Genomic DNA, 18,910 nt, shown 5'->3' on the forward strand with positions numbered 1-18,910 from the left:
GTGGTGACACTGGTCTTGCTCTCATGGACTTGCGAAATAGCAGGTCGCTCTTTGCCAGTTTGGCCTCGTCAGATCTCTAGGCGTTAATAGCAGTGATCATTCCACTTCGCTATATGTTACATCCCACTGATTTAGAAGATATATCTTTGCTGTTACTTTTTGAAGCACTCTCGTATCTCAGCGATATATTTCTTTCACTCGTACCGCTCGGTCTTGTCCTGATGCAGCTTTCTTGTGGATGTATCAGAGCCAGACTGCATAAAAAGAGCAGGCAATAAAACTTCCTCTCATGAGCAGCAATTACGCTGTTCCCCGTAACGAATTGTCGCGTAGCCTGCCTCAAATATTAAAGTTTCTCGGTTTCGTAAAAGGCAATAAATTCCATACCAAGAAACAACTCATTTAATGCATCTCAGACCGTTACTAACCTCTTTTGTTCTTACAGCATGCTGTTGTTACACGCCATGTGTGTGTGTTTTTAAGTTTACACGAACAATAAAAAGTGAATTGCCAGTTCGACGGGTTTAATGAATATTTGATGTGGAACGAACAGACGGCGGTTCTATCGGAATACTCTCGATTTTCCGGTAATTAGTCTTTTCGAACTGCGTGTTTCAATTAAGGGTTTTTGGGCAAATTGCTTTCAGAAAAAAATTTATCGAAGCGTTTTCTGAAAAAGTCTGTATGAACCGGGAGGAGGCTCATCAAACAATGGACTTTCAGATTGGGACTATTGATTCTATCTATTTCAGACAAGAGTCTATTACCTTGGATTAGAATTTTATCATTTATTTCAGGTGTGTGCATTAAACTGGGCCATAAAAATTCACTTTTTTTTTTTAAAGATATATCGAGAATATCATTGAGAATGACGAAAAAAATATATATTGAGCCTTTAATATGAGTTTTAAAAGGTCTATCATCGCTAGTTTCGATATTTTATACCTGATTCCATTTTTGCGTCAAAACTGCCAAACTATAGAGGTACAAAAATTTATCTACATATATTTTTGAAGGAAATTGATACCCTACAAAAAAGGTCTGATTGAAAATTTTGGGCAGACGAGCCGTTTTCATGTAATCAAGCCTTGAAAATTGATATGCTTTTTCTATTTGACTTTTTAACTTTGTAATTTTGTAAATAACGAACAAATTCATATCTGAAATGAACAATACAGATTTTCAAAGGAATTTTAATGATCTACAAAAAAGATATCTTAACATTTTTGCATAAATTTACTCATTCAACAGTTATTCACGATTAAAGTTGAAGTAAAAATAGAATTTTTGTTTTTTTCGTTTTGGACCAAATTTTTTTCACTCAATGGAACAAATTGATATTACACATCATCGACAATTATTATTCTATCAATATAATCACCAAAATATCCAAAATTTATAATATATTCAAATTCATTATCGCTCAATAGCTATTTTTTCTACAAGAACGTAGTTTTTCTGTTTCAAAATCATTTAAAAAAATAACAATTATGTAGTTTTACTATTGAAGATTATTTATTTATAATATTATATTCATAAACTACATAATTGTTATTTTTTAAATTATTTTGAGACAGTAAAACTACGTTCTTGTAGAAAAAATAGCTATTGAGCGAGAAAAATGGGATCAGGAATAAAAAATCTAAACTAGCGATGATAAAACTAATATTAAGGGCTCAAACTCTCACGATATTTTTTTTTTCGTAATTCTGAATGATATTCGATATATCTTTTTTTGGCCCAGTCTAGTGTGCATATAGCGAGTGGTATGTACTACCTACCCTTTTCACAGGTGTAACTGTTTTATTTTTAGAGAACAGAGAATATTAAATTAGTAAAGTTGAGCATAATTTCGTGAGTAATTCATTGTTATTTATAAAATTGGAGCATGTTTTCAAGTTCCTGAAATATCCTGGAAAGGACTGAAAATAGGTAAATGAATAATAAATAAGAACTTATACTGATAATGATATACAATACATTGCTGGACTATAAGACAAAATACAGTGGATAAGACAAGAAGAGATATATGTATGTATATTTTTGGAATATTCGCAGGAATGTAATGTTTAACACTCTTCGTTTGGCATTAACGATTTGCCATTAAACAAAGGGAATCTGCTGTAGCCACTTCAGTTATGAAAAATAAAAAATGTGTTAATTACTCCTTCAAAGAACCATAAAAATTATTCTATTATTATCTCATGCCTCTGCATTTTAGACCAGAAATGGCGAGCATTGATTCATGTATTACTGACATTATTTTCCCTGAATCCAGTGATATATGGGAATTTGATTTTTGCTCCAACCTTTTCCAAAAATTTATGAGGAGGCAAAATACGTGTTAATGTTAATTTTAGCTCTCCAACAAATATGCCGATTGTGCTATGAAAATAATCTTATCAACATAGATAATATATATTTTGTAAAAAAAAGTATCTAGAATTTGTCATTTAAAAATTTAGCACTCACAACCACTGAAAAAATAGCACCATTCTCGGAAGTTACTTATCTTCAGCATTTTTCAATTAGAATTCATACAGAGATATATTGGCCACCCTGTATCTACTCTACAGTGTATTAAGTTGATAAAATATCAAATTCTTCAAAAGCTAAACAGGTACTACAGGCAATTAAATATTTATATGTACATTTTGTAGGTTAATACATTATTTCTCGGAATAATTTAACATAAACATTCGCTCTTATCTCTGAATGCAAATCTATAATAAAATATAACGACACGGTAATTAAATATGTAGGTATATTATTTCTTGTAAATGATTTCCATGTCCTATCCTTGCGCACCTTATAAACTGATTGCTTTATATAAGAAAAATATCTCTCATAGTTTGTAATTAAAATGCATTAACTTCATTTATTACCTATTAGCATCAGTTTTGTTTAGATAAAATATCTTACAATTACTTTAGGGATTGAAAAAATATGTATTACTATCATTATATTGAAAACTAATGAGATTATGTATTTTTTTATACATTGATGTGGGTATTGAGAATGGTTTTAAAATAAAAACATGGACTTATAAAGACTTTAATTAGTATTCTTAAATTTTCAATAAAACACTGGTATCTATTAGGATTTCTAGACATGCACCATTCAGTTTCTTTGATGTATGTTAATTTACTTACTGAGTACAGGAAAATGTTACGAACTTTTCGTCGACATATGTGTTAAATTGCTTAAAATTTCAGAATATTCGTACATAAACATGAACAATAAGTGTGGAGGCGAGATTTTTGTTGATTCGCCCCTTCAACATAATTTTTGAATAAAAATTATATTTGTCTGTAAATAATAGCAATCAATTGTAAAACAAAAATAATAATAATAATAGAGAAAGGTAAGCAGTTTTTAAATAATTAAGTGATATTTGATGCTTCAAATAACTAGTTAGTAAAAAGTGATGCTCTTTTCAGCTCATGAATTCTCCCAATTCATAAAAGAATATATTTTTTTGGTTGAATGACAAAGACAGGAGCATTTGACGGTTTCGAGAAAGTTAGTCAAATTCGCTCTGTGTTTTTTATTATTTCACTTAAATGTTATTTTTTCATTTGATATCCAAAAAACTAGTTTATCTTATGTTACGCTGTTAAGCATTTTGAAACGTTATTAATTTATGAAAAGGTCATAATCGCAAGAGCTGCTACATATTTATGTTTATCGTATTTCTCAAAGGCGTCTACGAAATAGAAGAACATTTGTTAAAGTACCCTAACATCCCTTTAAATTGAATTTAAATAGTTGGCACAATCATGAAATTGTACTAGAATTTGCTGTAATTTACATTACACTGCATTTGCTTTATTTGTTTTAACTCTGACTTCCTCCATCAAGCTACCTTAACTAGTAATTATTGCAATTAACAATGTATGAATCCATTTCTAGTGTTATTGTATGTTCTTACACCCAAATAAGAAGAGCGATACAGGTCACATATGCTTGTAACTTTCTTAACAACTTTTATGCATATTGAACTACAACCGATGCGATGTTATAAATGCATGAAGCAGCTGAGATGCCGACTCTATCGATTATATAAGCAATTTATGTTAATGTAAATAAATGTTTATAGCGAACCGTATAGAAATACTCTATAGATAGCAGATACACACTATATAGTATATCTTGCAAAAGGATAATTTATATAAAAACTTTCTAAACTGGTACTTTTTGAACGAGTCTGAATTTTAATAAAGCAAACCGAGTTCAACAATCCGAAGTTGTGCCCAAAGACGCGCTGCCCGTACTATTGATTCTATTATACATAATTCATGAGAAAACAAGAAATAATATTAAAACCACAATGACACCAAATGCCATAAATATCAAATAATTTACTTCCATTAGAAGTTTCACAACGTCTTTCACCATTCGCTTGTTATTACATAAATCCTGGTAAAGAATAATTGAAGAAGTATTGTATTTAATTTTGTTTACCACTTTCTTTCAAAAACAATCTTCAGGATGCGAGCAGCTGGGTTTTCGCTTTTAGAAAACATGATTTTCTTGTGTACAGTTTTTTAGAGAAAGTACATTGTAGTAATGTCGAGTGTGATCATTTTGATGGACATTGAGAATCTATATCTAATTTGATATTTAAGCAATGAGTTGCATATGGATAGGATGAATTAAATAGGAATATTCATGCAATGACAGACTGTTAACAGCTACTTTGCAGATGATTTTTGGAACTAACCCTTTTTATCAGAATAAATAAAGCATTGAAGGTAACATTTTTCCCTTAGTTGTTTCCTACTTCTATAATCTGTCAGAAAACGAACTTGGAACTTAGTCTTCATCCATTTCTTAAGAACCATAGAAGACAGAAGACTTCAAATTTGGTGCAGTACAGTTCCGTCACAGTAGTTAACCACTTGTAAAACTTGACTCATTGCTTTTTCTGGTATTTGAAGGATGAAAGTCAACTAGATCAATCCGATGTATAGACTCGGGAAAGGCAAATCTGCCGACATCCTTTCGATAATCTTAAGATGCGCTTGTTAGTTTTATTCGCTTAATGTGCGGCAATTTGAAATCCATCGAATTTTGGAAATTAAAAAGTCTCAAATACGTCGAATTTCGAACTGAGCTAGGGTAACATAAAAATACACCATCACATGAACAACAACACACGATTCAAAAGGATTCCAAAGATCGGCAAAATCCTGAGCGACAAAAAGTCTACTGCTAAGGCGAACATCTACAGGACCACATCGGAGCCACTATGGAGTGTGATTGAACGTCTACCTGGTACCTTGTAGTGTATTAATCAGTTCTTGATTAGTAGTCAGTACGCTCACTGTATTATATACACTCATTCATATATTTTGAACATATACTCTTTCTGGTATTTGAAGGATGAAAATCAACCACTCAGTCTATAGACTCAAAATAGTGTAAAGGTAAATCTTCCGCCATCCTCTCGATAATCTAAAGATGCTCTCGTTAGTGGTACCTAACTTATATTCGCTTACCATCTTAATGAGCGACAATTCGAAATCCATTACATAAGGTAATTAATTGGCTTTAAATTGTTCGTCTAATCCTGCATGCAGGTCGACTTCACAATAACATGTTCCTAACGACTCTAAGAACGTAAACCGAGATGCATTCGACGGCAACTATCAGCGCATCCTTAATTAAACAATCGTTGAGAGATTTGTGATTCCCCACTGCTATAATACAGTCTCCTGAGAGATTTGCTTTGTTACTCAAAGTAATGGAAACAATGCGCAAAGTAAAATAATGCCAAGAACTTTACTTCAGATGGAAATATTAAGGATAAACATATTGGTGTTTATAAACGGTACTAAATTTTCGATTAAATTTGGGAATTTTCGTTGGAGCTCTAAAAGAAACTCCCAATTGCCACCAATCAACAAAGGAGCAGCAGACGACACCAACGACGCGCAGAATGTGCAGAAAAATCTCAGTGTCGAATGTTGGAAAGTAAAAAGTCCGAATTTCGAATTGAACTAACGCAACATAAAAATACACCATGACATGAATAACACTGCATATACCAGCACGAGTAAAGTCGATTCCAAAGATCGGCAAAATCCTGAGTGGCTAAAAGTTCAATGCTAAAGCGAACATCCTCACAGCATCACAGCGGAGCCATGTGATTGAACTTCTACCCCGGTACCTTATAATTAATTAATTAATTAATTTATATATTGAGAACTGTTGGAACTAAGAGCCAAATTGCAAACCGTGTACTTTAAACTATTTTTTTATAACCGGGAATAAATATTTCTAGATATTAAGAAATGACAATAATTTAAAAAGCAGTTTAAGATATTTTACGAGTAAATATATGAGTATTCTTTTCTAAAACAAATAAATATCTTCGTGTTATATAAAAAAATTTAAATAACGATAATATTAATATTTTCGACTTTCTTTTTAATTTCTTGTGTTGTTTATGTATATTACTAGTTCGAAAGATAAAGAATGCATTTGATCAATAGTAACGCAACAGGGCTTTTTATCGGTTAATTCTATTTGCTCCAACTACATAGGTAAACAAAGAACACATGCTTTACTGAGAGATCTAACATATGGGATTTGTTTGGACATTTCTAAACTTGTCTTAGTCGTGTAGATGTACACATCATGCCCTTAAATCCCGAATAGAATTTGTATTCCTATGAAGAATGAAGAAGTATTAAAATAATAAATAAAAATGTCTATAAATTTTAGCAAATACTTCAAGAAAAGTAGATAACATTCGTCGAAATTAAAATATACATTTTTCCATACTTTTGTCAATCGTTATTATTGTCACTGTTTTTAAATTATACACAGTATTGAAACTGAACTAAATATTTCGCATTAATGAACAGCTATTTCTGTAAATGTTATGAGGATGTAGATGTTTTTAGATATATAGAAGTTAAATTTCATTAGAAAATTATCTGCTAGTAGATTAAAAGGGTTGAATATCTCTAGCGAGAAATGTTTACATGAATTCCGATTAAAAAAAATATATCCGTCCATGAAGACGCTGCCTGCGGATATCATCTGTCTAAAATTGTACCTATGTGATGGTATTTATTACTGGACCTAGAAATTTGAGGATGTAATATCATAACACAAGGATATTTTTGTATAGATCACTTCATATCATTTTACTATGTTATTATGTTGCCAATATAAGTATAGATAAAAGTGATAGAAAAAATTTCCATTCTTGCATTATATTTAAAATAGTGGATAGGCATTTCAAGGACATACAGGTATATATGTGTTCTACGACCTACATCAATATCGACTAACTCGTATCTGTATAATATTATTTGGCTGTAATCAATAACTCAATATCAATCAATATATTGTCTTTTACGTCGAATACTTAGCGATTGATCTGATAGATGCTAGTCAATTTACTCACTAGCCACATTTTCTAGCATGGAACTAACATGCTGTATATAAAGGTATATACTATAATTCATTCGGAAAGTAAGGCAAAACAATAAATCATACATGTCATACTCGTTCTTCCATAACTTGAACTGTTTATGTTCTTCTTTAGCTCTTTTGAAAAATTAAAAACTAACATTCCGAAATATGATAGCCAGCGGAATATAGAGATTAACTCGTTCCTACAAAAGTGATTAATCATGAATTATTGTTTTTAGTAATCAGTTACAAGAGAATCAAATTATTAATAATCCGAAAACGATTATCACATAATCTTCTTTACAAGTAGGTAATTAATTTCGAGATAAATAAGATTAGTTGGCAATTATAATTATTCTGATTGTATAAGCAATTCTTTATATCCGTTTAGTTAATCGCAGTTTTGTTGTTTATTAACAATTTTAAGGGGTGTCTTTCCTATAACGTTTTTATTTAGGACGCTTCGTTAAAAAGATACAGGGTGTCAAAATAATTTCAATTTTCTTAAATAATTTAAAAACTAGTAAGTGAAATTTTCTTAATAAAAAGCCTTTTCTTTTTTTTTAATAATAATTCGATTATTGTTATAGATGGACCCAACAAACTATACTCTGTTTGGAAATGAAAGAGAGTAATAAAACCCCGAGATAAGAACCGGCCATGGGCGTGCTAATATTTCGTTTCAGGTAATTATCGGGTAACACTAATGCTAACAGGTAATGGGTGTACATTAGTATATTTTACCGGATACATCATAGGGCAGGAGCCAGTGAATTGTGACAGATCAATCCAGTCTTAGAGATGAATATACGAAGACGTGCTAGTGCAGTAGAGTAAAATTCGACTTGTGTTTAGTGACTAAAGTACACTCATTTTATTTTAAAAAAGAAATACCAACGCTAAACAAAATTTTAAGTGAACTTTCAGAGGACAACGATTTGCCAAAAATCAGTAGAAGCAAATTATGGGCCGTCTTACGAGAGTTGAATTTTTGCTGGGAAAAGCAGAACAGGAAGTCAGTTCTTATCGATAAAGATGAAATTATTTGTTGGCGAAGATCCTACTTAAGATCAATTAGAAAATTCCGTGACGAAGGGAGGAATATTTATTATCTAGACGAAACTTGGGTCAACGAGGGATATACTGTAACAAAAGTATGGCAAGATAAAAATGTAAAAAGTTTTCGACAAGCATTTTTGGATGGACTTTCAACAGGGTTCAAGGCACCTTCAGGTAAAGGGCGAAGATTAATAGTGACACATATAGGTAGTGCCAGTGGTTTTGTAGATGGCGGTTTACTTTTATTTGAATCTAAAAATACAGGTGACTATCACGAAGACATGAACGCAGATGTTTTCGAAGAGTATTTTACACAGATGTTGGATCTTATTCCTCCGGGGTCTGTAATTGTCATGGATAATGCCAGTTACCATTCACGGCAGACCGAGCGGACGCCTACGACTGCTTGGAGGAAAGCCGATATAATTCAATGGTTATCCGGAAAAAACATTTCTTTTGAAACAAATATGGTGAAAAAGGAACTTTTGACACTTGTCAATCTTAATAAAGATCAGAAAAAATATGTTATCGATGAAATGGCAACAAATCGCCAAATAACGGTACTACGGTTACCACCTTATCACTGTGAACTTAACCCAATCGAATTAGTCTGGGCGCAGGTAAAAGGAGATGTAGCGCGAAATAATACGACGTTTAAATTAAGTGACGTGAAAATTTTGTTAAAAAATTCCTTGGAACGAGTAACTGCAGATAACTGGCAAAGATGTATACATCATGTACAAAAAGAAGAGGAGAAAATGTGGGAACTCGATAATTTAATTGACGTTACTGTGGAACCTATCGTTATCAATCTAGGAGACGAAGATAATTCATCAGAATATTCAGAGGATGAATTTTAATATACCTACTTTTTTATTTTCTTTATTGTACATTTATACAACACTACATTTACTCACCATAATTTGAATTTTCAAAATACATATATTTTTGTGTGGAATAAAAGTCTATTCATTAAATTTAAATAAATATTTTGATAATAATATTGAATAATTTTATTTGAATTACTAAAAACCCTCTTAACCCGGTTATGATGCTTAAAGTAGCCTCATGTTTTGAAATGCTGTTTTTATATTGTTTACTTATAAGAGAAATGGACCGAGAAATTGAAGCGGCATAGACAAAGACGGATTGTCGGGGATTAAATTTTAGCTACCTGCTACAATTTAGTACAGTCCGATCGCACAAAGTTTTGTTAAAAGTAGACCTCGTCTATACGGAAAATACATAATATAAAAATATTGAATATAAGCACCAGTACTACATTTATTTACGATTTGCATACATAATGAGCTTTTATTACTCTCTTTCATTTCTAAACAGACTATATATGACTATGCTCGACAGAGAATGTTCTATCCAAATATGTAAAAATATACAGGGTGTTCAATTTAAATTAACAAAGTTAACATCCGCAGCCATTTTGTTTGGACCTCATTTGTTTTTCTACTTTCAAAATTCATAAAAAATCGTGCAGCTTTTGTATTTCACATTTTTTTATAACTCTAAAAACAAAAAAGTTAATGAGGGGGTTAAAATATAGTGAATCACCCGGTACTTATCACCGTCTTCAATAAGCTCGCAAAAATCAATCTGTTTTCGTTTTCGTAACTTAGAAACATTTTTTTAATTCATTTATTACTACTTTAATATTGCCATCAAAGATCGAAGTTCGATCGAGGTAATTTGGAGTTTCTTTTAATTTTTTTAATGATACTAGTCGATGGCTTAAAATATAATCTATAATATAAATATTCATATTTGTGGTGCCATATATACACATAAAGTGTGCTATTTACATACATGTACATAATTCATAGTTACATTCTACCACTGGAAGAAACACGGAGCAAATTAAGAGTATGTAAAAGTATGTGCAAAATGCGAGTCTCATTAAATACAGTTGGCAAATAAATTGTTCAACAGTGTCCAGAAGTACCTACAACGGAAATGTAAGCGTCCACAAATTAGCACAAACAAAAGTAGGAACATGCCGTTATTTTCTTCCTACTTCGCAACCTCTGTATTGGAAACAGCTTTATTTGGATGAAAATAAATCTAACAGATGAGTGCTCTGTCACAGTCTGACTTTCTGGAGTACCGACTAAGTGGGAATTTTTAAAAAGCCTTTCAATGTCTCTACTTATTAGTATTCTTTTCATATAGTCGGTAGTTAAGTTTTATTTATACATATCTGATAATACTGACACCAAGTCTAAACGAAAGTGAATGCGTATAGCAGCAGCTTTTACGTGACATTTATTAACTCCAATAAAAGTGTGACAACATTTATGAATTGAAAACAAATAACGTAGGATTTTTTATTTGAAATTCCTGAAAGAAATTAAAGACATTACATTTCCTGTTTAAATTGCAATTTTATACTAAATCTAATACACATTGTTTTCTAAGTAACACTGTTATACATGTTATGAAAGTTTAAAAATAATGAACAATCCAATATTTTGATATAAAATTCCTTTGAGGTTATTTTAAAAACATTTTTAGAGCAATATATAAAAACTTCGAAGGGTGTTTCATTAAGAAATTTACATTTACACTTGACTAAGATGAAATATATCTCTAATGTATGTTTATTTAGGCAACACATTTATTTTGTGAAATAAACCATAGGGAATGCCAAACTGATTGCTGATCTCTTTAATTTGTTTTCAGTATGTATGGTGCGTTCCAGAGAAGAACCCTACTTCAGCAAGAGCCCGAAAAACGTAAACGTTGTTCTGGGAAAATCGATTACAATGCCATGTGAAGTCACGCCGAACAACGGCATCAATTACTATTGGCAATTGAACGGTGAGTTATCAAATCGAAAAAAAAAATATATTTTGTACACTACGATATTGTAAAGTGTAAAATGTACAAAGCTTTCTAAAGATCACGAAAGCTTCGGAGAAATATGTATACACGGAATTGTTTGATCAATAAAGTAACAAGTGTTTAGCTCTCATGGATTAATTATAAGTAGTAGTTAATAAATTTGGCATAAAGGTACAATATCCCTTTTAAGAAGTTTGAGACTAATAAAAGGACACATTAATCTTATTTACACATGACTATACCGGTTAAGAAAAATTGGGGCATATATTTATAAAAAAAACGTTCAATATGGAGATAATAAAAAAGTGTTTATATTTTCATTTAAAATAATATACAGGGTGTTTTTAAATGAAGTAGAAAAAATGGTACCAGTGAATGTAGAGCCAAAAATAAGAGGATGCAGTAAAAATACCTTATATGAAAGTTACACCCCGATATGCCCTCTTAAAGGAGGGGATTGAAATTCACATTTTAATTTTTTTCTTTAACATGAGGAATGCTAGAGACACGAAACTTGGTATGAGCATCCTACCAATAAAGAAACAACTTTTCAATATTTGTTCGATCATTGGCGTATTTTATAAAGGAGTGAAACAGTCAACTCCATTGCAATATTTTATTAGAAATTTTTTATATGAAGCAAATTATTTATTTAAAAAGATATTGCGCAACTTATTTACCTCTTGTAATTTTTCGATAAAACCGATAGTTTTCTAGTAAAAAAATTAGATGCGTCATCGTTCACTAAAGGAATAATTGCGAAAATTTTTAAAAATAAAGTAGACGGATGTTACAACAAATAAATTGTTATTTATCATATTAATAAATTGACACTTTCTGTCAACCAATAATTAGTACCAATTGATTAATTTATTATCAGAATAATTATGGCAATTAATATTTATTCCAATTACGAATACTTATGTGGACATGATGATACGACATGAATATATGACAATGAGGGTGCCGGAAGAAGCCGTAATGTCCGAACTGTTGAAACTGAGGAAACTATACTGGAACATCTAGAACAAGACTGCGGTACAAGCACGAGACAGGTGTCCAGGCAACTGCAAATTTCTCACAGTCTTGTGTGGAATGTAGCTCATGAAAATATTTTATACACTTTTCACCATCAACCTGTGCAAGAATTGAATCACCCTAATTTACCTAATCGCGTGGATTTTTGTCCATGGTACATTAATATTTCCAGGCATGACTTAAATTTCCTAATGAATATACTTTTCACCGATGAAGCAAATTTTCCTAGAGTAGGTGCAGTAAATATTCATAATGTTCATTCATGGTCGGAAGAAAATACTCATGAAATATTTGTTTTAAGATGTCAACATAATTTCAGTTAAACGTTTGGATGGGAATTGTATGAAATATTCTAGTAAGTTCTTTTATTCTTCCACACAGGCTTGGAGCGGCCGAGTATCTCAGATTTTTAAACGAAAATCTTCCAACAATACTTGAATCGTTAAATTTAAATTACCCGAATCGCTGGATTGGTCGTGGTCGTGATGGCCCTGTTTGTTGGCCTGCACGTTCATCTGACCTAACGCCTATGGATTCTTTTGTGGGGACGCATAAAAAGTATTGTTTATGCCACTGCTGTTGCCTCCTTAGAAGAACTACGCTTAAGAATATTTCAGGCAGCAGATGACCTTCGCAATAACCAAGAACTGTTTGTGTGAGTGCGTTATAACTTCAACAGACGTATTAGGTTATGCTTGCAGCAAAATGGAAATTATTTCGAGAATAGTCTTTAAATTTAATTTTGCATTTCTTGTTTTTCGTTTGTATTAAATTTTATTTCAGATAAACAACTTTACCTGATACATGTCCCATCTTATTGACAGAATGTGTCAATTTATTAATATCATAAGCTGTTTCTTATAATAGAAAATAATAAAGTTCTTATTTTAGATTGAAAGTGATCCTCTTTCGAAATTACCATTCGTTTTTACAACACTTATACAGGGAAAAAATTCCTGATTTAGTTAACTAAATATGCTAACTACCTTACAAGCTAAGCTAATTTTGATTTGAACAATAATACGTTTTCCTAAAATGTAGAAAATGCATGTCTCTTTTCCTGAAAATGTCTCATATTTAAATGCTAATTACACAGGTACACAAAAAGAGTGATGGAGAAATACTCCTTCACAGCAGGATATTTCCCTAACCTCAAAAACACCTCAAAATCAGTGGAAGTCTCGATTTTTTTGTTAAAATGGTTTGAAATTAAACTACAAAGACGTATCAATACAATCAAAATAAAAACTTTTTATTCCCACAATTTTTTCTCTAAAATGCCTGCTTGTGCAGTTACAGCAATTTTTAACCAATTTTGAGCATTATTAAATTAAAAACTTTTTATTCTTGCACTTTTGTCTCTAAAATACATTATTGAGGAGTTACAGGCATTTTAATGATACTCAAAATTGATTTAAAATTGCTGTAACTCCACAAAGAGGTATTTTAAAGAAAAAAGTGCAGGAATAAACAGGTTGATTCTATTAACATGCCTGTGTACTAATTTCAAAATCTTAACTATTTTAACAAAAAATCGAAATTTCCACCGATTTTGAGATTAAGGAAAAATCCTGACATGCAGAATTTCGGATGATTCCATCGTCTTCAGCGAATCAAAATACAGGGGTAAAAAGTATATGAAAAAAAAAATTGTGTGGCTATATTATTAAACAACACTTTTTAATATCATCCAAATATCTTTAATAATAATGAAACTTCAACATTGATGATCTAACCTCCAGAAATGCTGATGTTTCAAAGAAGCAACTTGGTTTCCGAAATTGCCGAATTGAATTGTTTGCGGATGGCAGTATTTGCCAAGTAAATGAGAGAATGGGAAGCGGTTGCAGACAAACTTAATCCCAGGTAATCCGCAAGCATCATGAAAATTATTCTCAATGCAAACTGCCGCAGTGGTTTGTATAAAAGGCGGTAATGAACAGAAAAAAACTGATTAGATAAAAGGTGCAAATATTTTTATAGCAGAGCTTTATTATACACATTAAATAATCTAACGACAAACTGATTGCCTGGAATCGGAGACTTCAATACAAAATTTTAGAAGTGCAGAACGGAATGGTATCGATAAATATCGATTCTCGTTTATATATGGTTAACGCTCTTATTTCATAATTTGATACCATACATATAATAGAACTTTCATTAATGGTAGGTAATTTAAAGTTTGATAGAAGGTATACAGGGTGTTCTACCAGTTTTGGTAGCTGGGTTAATTTCAAACATTTTTCCTTATATTCGTTTTTGTTTTGAAGTACCAAAATAGCCAGATAAATAAATATGATGGTTGCTATAACAATTATTATTATTTGTGTCATTTTGTTTATTCATTTGACACATAAATGCTAAATAAAAAATGCATTTATTTACAACTGAAGAGTATTCAGATATTGTCTTTGTATGTGGGTGTTCCAATAGATATCCAAATAGACATCTTTAAATAAATTTAACAAATTCTTTCATTTTTTATCATCATTTTACACCATTTTTTTATAACGGAAAAAAATGTCGAATTTAACCCAACTACTATGTGTCAAATTTGTCATATTTAGAGCTAGTGGAACACACTGTATTATAACTAAACAACATCTCTTGAAAAGCACGTTCTCAGTTTCAAAATAAAAAGAAAGGTTCTTAGGAATAGCTGCCTGCAGCTGCTTTGTTTCTAAAATGAAGCAACTTAAGAAATCTCAAAGAATGATCTTTTCAGAATTATTAACCATCAAAAACGAGAAACTTTAATCTGCTTTAGTACAATATTACAATATCAGTTTCTCTTTGATATCAGTCCGCTTTAACTCGATGAGCTAATTTCAAATAAAGTCAAATAAACCTTGAGCTTGGTTTATCAGAAATCAAGTTTAGATCGTGGTTTTAATGTACGTATCCCTTAGCATTCGTATCGGAAAGAAAACAATTCCAAAATTATATACAATCCATAATAGTAGAAAGTCAACCATCTGCGAACAAATCAACCGTTTAACCAAAATCAATCTTTTAGACAGTCTCTCACACTTCGAATATTTCGATGGCCCAACCAACTTATATCACTTTATCCGTACCCCATATGACAACAATTAATACCCATACAGGAAGACACGTTTTCGGAAAACCCCATAACATACAGAAACCTGGACAAACTGAAATGTAACCAATAATAATCCAAATCCAACGCAAACTTCCACTGTTAATAAAAATTGAAGACATTTCGTACAGATCCACGTTCACAACATAGGCCAAATAACTTTTAACGAATAGATATTTCTCTAACATTAACACTTGTTTACAAATGTACCAAAGAAATGTGTAATTCTACTTATTTATTTTTTATTTTTAATTTCTTTTGGCAGATTTATGAAATTAATTGTGCGAGGAATTTAATATCCGTAGGAAATTCCGCTGTCCCAGTAAACTTGTTATGTACTTCCATTAAATCTAAACGTAGCGCTATTCCCGTCCAACAAAAAAGCAAACAAATGCGCGTCTGTCCTTGATCTGTTCAGCGCACCGCGTATTTCTTTGTTTTGCTTTCGTCGAGAATCCGTCCTAATAAAGAGTGACCGCTCTGTTGACAGGCATGAAAATACCGAACACGACTCGCCGCTATCAGCAGGGCAGCAACTTGCACATAACCCGCGTCGACCGAGAGAGAGACTCCGGCCAGTTCACTTGCATTGCCGAGGACATCACGGGACAGTCCAGCCCGATCACCAGCTCCGCAGCCTCCATCAACATTCAATGTGAGTATGATTGATTAATTCATTCCTGTTATGGAGTGTATAAAGTTGTGTTGGAAAATGGGAAAACAGAACAAACGTAATAGCTACTATGCACTGCTATGTTTTATTTCACATTCTGCTTTGAGAAAAACCCTCCAATTTAACTATATTGTTAAAAAATACAATTAAAATAGGACGCAGCTATTTTAAATACCTTCTATCTACAAGCAAATTATTTCTTACAATGAGTAATATCAGTTATGATCAGTATGTTTTGATGAATTTTAAAATTAACTTCCAGTAAGTGATTTTGTTACTATTATGCAGCTAACTGAAGTTGGTAAATAAGATAACTAAAACAGATATTATTACTACGACTAAACCTATTACTATGCACAGTGGTAGGTACAGATAGCTACCACAAATAATTGTATTCTTGCGACTTATAAGTTGCTCTATTTCCCACCAGTTTCCACGTCGTTGGTTTAGACTTCTTTACATGTTGCTCTCCCTCAGGATGTCGCAGAAAGAATAAGAGCTGAAATAGCACACGTGTTACGAAGACGATTCCGTCTACGAAAGAAGTCCAAACCATGAAGGAAACGAAATAAAATGAAAAAATAACCATATTCCTGGTCTCCAAAACAAATGCAACTGTTATCGTTCACGAAATAAAAAACATATCAAAAGTGGAGAACATACTATAGGATAAACGTATAAGAAGATTAAGAACAACAATCAAAAACGATGAAAAAAAGGTGGCATTTGCGATATGAGTGTCTAGCATTCCTACAGAACATAGGGATTTTCTTTCGGGTGATTCAAGAACGTCTCAACTTTATTGCCTTTGAGATTTTATTGACAAGATCAAAAGAATGCAACCAGATGCAGATGTCCTAGTGGGTATAGTTGTTATTTACGATAGTGCCAATGAAAGAAGTTTCGGAAGAAATTCGTCGTAGGCTCATCGCAGAAGACAAAGATGACTTGACAAAAGTTTACACCAGATGGATCAAGTTATCCTTTAGGGACCAGTTTTATGAACAAACTGAAGGAGCAGTTATGGGTTCACCCTTGTTCTCAAGTTTTTTCCACATATCCACATAGAAACCTTCGAGAAGAAAGCTTTTGAACCAGCAAATCTAAAGCGAAAAGTTGGTGATACAGTTACTATTTGGTCCTGTGGATATAACAACATAGAAAGTTTGTTCAACCACATCAATGTCATACATCTGAACTCGTGGTACCCTGTATTTCCTTGGTGTCGTTTTCAATAAAACACCAGGCAAAAGCAAAGGCACCAGGCTAAGCCCAAATCTATACAGAAACTCACACAGATAGATAGCACGTTTCATCTGCAAGCCACAACATTTAGATGAGGAAGTGCAGCACCTACGACTTGCTCTTATAATAAACGAATAGGATAGTTCAATAATCTTTGTCCTTAGACAAGGAGAGTGAGGAGGAGTGGCATTAACTTATTTGTCCTATATGCAAAGACGTAGGTACTTATAAAATAGGCAGCTCCTAAGGAAATATATTAATACCATCTGCAATACATCCTTTCCCAAGATGAGCTGAGCTATACAATGGATAATCAAGAAGACACATAAGTAAAAAGTTAAAGAAGCAGAAGTTGTGACTTGAAGAACAACAGTCCAGGAAAACAGTAATTACAGAGCACACAGCTGATACAGAACTAACTAACTAATACCAGAGTTATATTGAAAGAGAAATATGGTCAGGACTCTATAGGGACGCAATAGAAATCCAAAAGAATCGAAATAATTTGAATTGATGAGGGAGTTAGAACTACCTGAAATTAGTATCGACATGACTCTGCAAAACTCAGGGATAGGAAAAATAGACCAAAGACTACAAGACGTAGCAACTAGTCTGGAGATTGTTCATGCATTGACAACTGCTACAGGTGTCTGCAAGTCAACTCAAGGTGTATACCCTAAGTAGGCGACGTTGACATCTTAAGGTATTGTGCAGTATGGGGTACATTTTATAGTATTTGTTGTGTATGCAGTTTTAATTAAAAACCTTGACATGCTTTTGCTGTTTGCTTTCAGACGCGTAACAGATACGACTTGAAATTCATCAGAATTTATTGATTCGTTGTGGAATCAGAGTCACATCAGTGGAATAGTGTCCAAACAGTAAATTTTGTTTTAAATCTGAATAAAACTGCTACCGAAACAGCTGTTTATGGCCATGAAAACAAACCAGGATATATAAAATAGCACCCTTTTCTCCAGATTTGATTCATACTGGCTTCTAAATGTCTCCAAAAATAAAGTTACCCATAAGAGGAATACGTTGCGCTTAAACTGAGAAAATTGAAAGTAACGCGGTAAAGTTTCTGAAGTCGGTTCCAGCAGAATTGTTTAAAGACTGCTCCATATAAAATAAAACAGTTTGGAATCGAATTCAAAACCTATGTTACCTTTCTCTCTGGTATAACTAGGTTTCTAGTTATCAGCTAACGGTCCTTGAACACTTCGAACAGCGATATTTACATCACATATTGAGCTACTCACGAATCTATTGTCACCCAATTATGGGTCCTGTAGGTACGGATACAAAATAACTATTTAACCCATGCGTTCAGTGACATAAAATTCAATTTATTTTCTATGAAACAATTGCAGTCAACATGGAGAGTCATTGGCTATATAAGTTCGGCTTCTAATATTCGTTGCGTTCATTACAAACGTCGGCGTCGTTCAACATAGAATCCTCGATTTCGTTGCTAAAAACCGAATATACAGCGGCAGTCGGCGTTT

At 32.3% G+C, this 18,910-nt stretch overlaps 1 protein-coding gene across 1 annotated transcript in view; it reads left to right on the top strand.

Annotated features, from left to right (window-relative positions):
- Positions 1 to 18,910, top strand: part of LOC108905184 (inactive tyrosine-protein kinase 7-like) — a 64,604-nt gene that overhangs the window by 6,145 nt on the left and 39,549 nt on the right. Inside the window, exons 2-3 of the mRNA XM_018707971.2 lie at positions 11,182 to 11,319; positions 15,975 to 16,139. Of these exons, the coding sequence (XP_018563487.1) occupies positions 11,182 to 11,319; positions 15,975 to 16,139 (303 nt within the window). The remainder of the gene's footprint in view (positions 1 to 11,181; positions 11,320 to 15,974; positions 16,140 to 18,910) is intronic.

Source organism: Anoplophora glabripennis, unplaced genomic scaffold, assembly GCF_000390285.2.
Source record: "Anoplophora glabripennis isolate ALB-LARVAE unplaced genomic scaffold, Agla_2.0 scaffold54, whole genome shotgun sequence".
NCBI classification, from domain to species: Eukaryota; Metazoa; Arthropoda; class Insecta; order Coleoptera; family Cerambycidae; genus Anoplophora; species Anoplophora glabripennis.